General features: G+C 47.0%; 1 protein-coding gene across 4 annotated transcripts in view; it reads left to right on the forward strand.

Moving 5' to 3' along the window:
- GLE1 (GLE1 RNA export mediator) overlaps positions 1-4810 on the forward strand; it is a 39899-nt gene that overhangs the window by 9284 nt on the left and 25805 nt on the right. For all 4 annotated transcript variants that reach the window (XR_001880698.1, XM_017848228.1, XM_017848229.1 and 1 more), the window contains exon 3: positions 2578-2688. Coding sequence is in view for 3 of the 4 variants with exons in the window: in XM_017848228.1 (XP_017703717.1) it covers positions 2578-2688 (111 nt within the window). In the remaining variant the exon portion in view is untranslated. The remainder of the gene's footprint in view (positions 1-2577; positions 2689-4810) is intronic.

The raw sequence follows: 4810 nt of genomic DNA on the forward strand, positions 1-4810 counted from the left end.
TTTTTTTTTTTTTAAGAGATAGAGTCTTGTTGTATTGCCTAGGCTGGTCTCCAACTCCTGGGCGCAAGTGATCCTTTCATCTCAGCCTCCCTAGTAGCTGGGACCACAGGCATGTGCCAACACACTAATTTTTAAAAAAATTTTTTTGAGAGATGGGATCTCACTGTGTTGCCCAGGCTGGTCTCAAATTCCTGGACTGAAGTGATCCACCTTCCTCAGCCTCTCAAAGTCCTGGGATTACAGGTGTGAGCCACTGCACCCTGCCCCCAACATGATTTTTTTTTTTTTTTTTTTTGAGACGGAGTTTCGCTCTTGTTGCCCAGGCTGGAGTGCAATGGTGCGATCTCGGCTCACCAAAACCTCCGCCTTCCGGGTTCAAGCGATTCTCCTGCCTCAGCCTCCCGAGTAGCTGGGATTACAGGCATGCACTGCCACACCTGGCTAATTTTGTATTTTTAGTAGAGACAGGGTTTCTCCATGTTGGTCAGGCTGATCCGCCTGCCTTGGCCTCCCAAAGTGCGGGGATTACAGGCTTGAGCCACCGTGCCTGGCCTAGATTTTTTAAAAAGTATTTTCATGAGCAGCTTGTTGGCAGCAGATTCTAATCTGAGGGCATGCTACAATACTGGCAGGATCAGTGGACTTCAGTTTCTTTATCTGTAAATCTCATTCTGAGCCAAATTGCTGAGGTCTTTATTTTTTTGATATGGAGTTTCGCTTTTGTCGCCCAGACTGGAGTGCAATGGCGCGATCTCGACTCACTGCAACCCCGGGTTCAAACGATTCTCCTGCCTCAGCCTCTTTAGTAGCTGGGATTATAGGCATGCGCCACCATGCCTGGCTAATTTTGTATTTTTAGTAGAGACAGGGTTTCACCATGTTGGCCAGGCTAGTCTCAAACTCCTGACCACAGGTGATCCACCCGCCTTGGCCTCCCAACATGCTAGGATTACAGGCATGAGCCACCGTGCCCAGCCTGAGGTCATTTTCACGTATAAAATTCCATAATTTTTGGAGCCACTGCGCCTGGCCTAATAAATTCTTAAATGGTTTTATGTAATGGATTGTCACATTATTTAGGAATTTTTGGTATTTACATTAGAAAAACCCAGTTTGGTCTAAGGGACTAAGGGAAGTTTTAATTCATATAACTAGGAAGTCTAGCAGTGCATTTGGAATCACTTAGATCTGGGAAAATCTACATTCTGCATATTTCTGCTTGACATTATTTATTATTATTTTTCAAACATCTCCCCCACATAGGATTGATGCTATTTTTGACTCAATCTAGTAACCTAAACTCAGGGCTTTGCCTCTCCATTTCTCAATTATTGGTTTCATTGTTGAGATAGACTAGGTGGCAAGATGGCTACTGGTAGCCCTAGACTCAACATATTCTTAGGTTAGCATTCCCCTATAGCTTCATCAGAAAAGTTCAGAGATATCCATGTCAGGTGTGTTAATGAAAATAAAAAAGCTGGGTGTGGAATCCCATCACTTTGGGAGGCCAAGGCAGGTGGAACACTTGAGCTCCAGCATTCGAGACCAGCCTGGGCAACATGGGGAAACCCCATTTCTACAAAAAAATTACCTGAACATGGTGGCTCATGCCTACGGTCCCAGCTACTCAGAAGGCTGAGGTGGGAGGATCCTTGAGCCCGGAAGGTTGCGGTTGCAGTGAGCCTAGATAGTGCCACTGTATTCCAGCAGGGGTGATAGAGTAAGACCCTGTCTCAAAAAAAAAAAAAAAGAAGGCGGGGCATGGTGGCTCACGCCTGTAATCCCAGCACTTTGGGAGGCCAAGGTGGGTGGATCACGAGGTCAAGAGATCAAGACCATCCTGGCTAACATGGTGAAACACCATCTCTACTAAAAATATAAAAAATTAGCCGGGCGTGGTGGCAGGCGCCTGCAGTCCCAGCTACTCGGAAGGCTGAGGCAACCTCTGCCTCCTGGGTTCAAGGGATTCTCCTGCCTCAGCCTCCTTAGTAGTTGGGATTATAGGCACTGCCACCCCGCCCGGCTAATTTTGTTTTTTTAGTAGAGACGGGGTTTCACCATGTTTGTCAGGATGGTCTCGAACTCCTGACCTTGTGATCTGCCCACCTCTGCCTCCCAAAGTACTGGGATTACAGGCGTGGGCCACCGCGCCCGTCCTGAGGATCGAGTACTTTGATAGCCAGCTTTCTCCTGAAGCCAGGAGGGTGGAAGCTTAGGGATGTGAGTTGGGGATACTCCATCCAAACCATCCCAGGACAAATGGACACTGATCTGAAGAAAGGGGAAACATTTTCTGTGCAGAGTAAAACAAACAAGCAGCCAGAAAAACATAGGAAAACCCAAAAAATCACCCAAAGTCGCAAACATCAATTTGTTAAAGAAAACAGTTAGAACAAAGTCAGTGTCATTCATGAAAAGCACACTGGCTGTGACCTAAATTTTTTTTTGCTCTTGTTACTGATGGTTGTTTATCAGTTGGCATGTGGTCTTTGTCTAGAAGAGATAACACCAATTAAAAACTTATTAACGCTTACCATATTAAAAACTTAATTATTTTCCCATTTTCTACTCATATAGGGCAAAGATGAGTCCCAGCACACAGAATCTATGGTGCTTCAATCCTCACGGGGGATCAAAGTGGAAGGCTGCATCCGAATGTACGAACTGGCACACAGAATGAAAGGAGCAGTAAGTGAACCCGTGAAGGAAGGCAGGCTTGATCCTGCGAGCCACATTTAGCTGCAGTTCCCCAGGGCGTAGGAATAGGCACTGTATGCTACTCACCCTTCCCACCTACTGTTTAGTTTGGGGGGTAGTGTAATGTAGAGGTCAGGAGTGAGTGCTCTGAAGTCAAGTCTGCTTTCAGATCCTGGCTGTTTTATTTTATATGTGACTTTGGGAAAATTATTTAGCCTTTTCTGGCTTCCATTTACTTCTCCAAAATTTAGAAATGGTCTGGGGTTGTTAGATAAGCTTATACTGAGAAGATGGGACTTTAGCCTTTTTTTTCTTTTTTTTGACATGGAGTTTTTGCTCTTGTTGCCCAGGCTAGACTCCAGTGGTACAATCTTGGCTCACTGCAACCTCCGCCTCCCAGGTTCAGACTCTTCTGCTGACTCAGCCTCCCAAGTAGCTAGGATTACAGGCTCGCACCACCACACCCAACCACTTTATTTTGTATTTACTAGAGACGGGGTTTCACTATATTGGTCAGGCTGGTCTCAAACTCCTGACCTTAGGTGATCCACCCGCCTCAGCCTCCCAAAGTGCTGGGATTACAGACATGAGCCACTGTGCCCAGTCAGGACCTAAGCCTCTTGAAAAAATAGCAGCACTATTTTAATTAATTTATTTGATCATATTTTTGTTTCTGTTCCTGTTTTTTTTTTCAGACGGAGTCTTGCTCTGTCGCTCAGGCTGGAGTGCAGTGGCACAATCTTGGCTCGCTGCAAGCTCCACCTCACAGGTTCACGCCATTCTCCTGCCTCCGCCTCCTGAGTAGCTGGGACTACAGGCTCCCACTACCACGCCCAGCTAATTTTTTTTTTTTTTTTTGAGACGGAGTCTCGCTCTGTCGCCCAGGCTGGAGCGCAGTGGCCGGATCTCAGCTCACTGCAAGCTCCTCCTCCCGGGTTTACGCCATTCTCCTGCCTCAGCCTCCCGAGTAGCTGGGACTACAGGCGCCCGCCACCTCGCCCGGCTAGTTTTTTGTATTTTTTTAGTAGAGGCGGGGTTTCACCGTGTTAGCCAGGATGGTCTCGATCTCCTGACCTCCGTGATCCACCCGCCTTGGTTTCCCAAAGTGCTGGTATTACAGGTGAGAGCCACCATGCCCGGCCTGTTTTTTGTTTTTGTTTTTTTGAGACAGCGTCTTGCTTTTGTCGGCCCAGGTTGGAGTGCAGTGGTGTGATCTCGACTCACTGCAACCTCCACCTCCTGGGTTCCAGCAGTTCTGCCTGAGCCTCCCAAGTAGCTGAGATTACAGGTGTACACCACCACGCCTGGCTAATTTTTGTATTTTTTAGTAGAGATGGGGTTTCACCATGTTGGCCAGGCTGGTCTCGAACTCCTGACCTCAGGTGATCCATCCACCTTGGCCTCCCAAAGTGTTGGGATTACAGGCATAAGCCACTGCGCCCAGGCTGTATGATTTTTTTAATTAGGAAAGCAATACATGATTTTGTAAAAATGTTTCAGAGTACAGGAATTTAGAAAATGAAAGTCTTGGCCAGGCGCGGTGTCTCATGCCCGTAATCCCAGCACTTTGGGAGGGTGAGGCAGGTGGATCACCTGAGATCAGGAGTTCGAGACTGGCCTGGCCAACATGGCGAAACCCCATCTCTACTAAAAATACAAAAATTAGCTGGACATGGTGGTGCATGCCTATAATCCCAGCTACTCGGGAGGCTGAGGCAGGAGAATTGCTTGAACCCGAGAGGCAGAAGTGGCAGTGAGCCAAGATTGTGCCACTGCACTCCAGCCTGGGCAACAGAGCAATACTTTATCTCAAAAAAAAAAAGAAAAGAAAAAGAAAATGAAAGTCTTCTAGCATCTTGCTCATTGGTCATTGAGTCAATAAATATTTGCTGAGCACCTATGTGCTAGATGCTCTTCTAGGTCTAGATAAAGCAGTAAACATTGTAGACATAGAGCTTATATTGTAGTGGAGAGAGACAGAAGTAAACGAGAAATAGGTAAAATATTTGGGGCCGGGCGCAGTGGCTCACGCCTGTAATCCCAGCACTTTGGGAGGCCGAGGAGGGCAGATCATGAGGTCAGGAGATCGAGACCATCCTGGCTAACATGATGA

This window comes from Rhinopithecus bieti, unplaced genomic scaffold (genome assembly GCF_001698545.2).
Source record: "Rhinopithecus bieti isolate Rb0 unplaced genomic scaffold, ASM169854v2 scaffold_29388, whole genome shotgun sequence".
Taxonomy (NCBI): domain Eukaryota; kingdom Metazoa; phylum Chordata; class Mammalia; order Primates; family Cercopithecidae; genus Rhinopithecus; species Rhinopithecus bieti.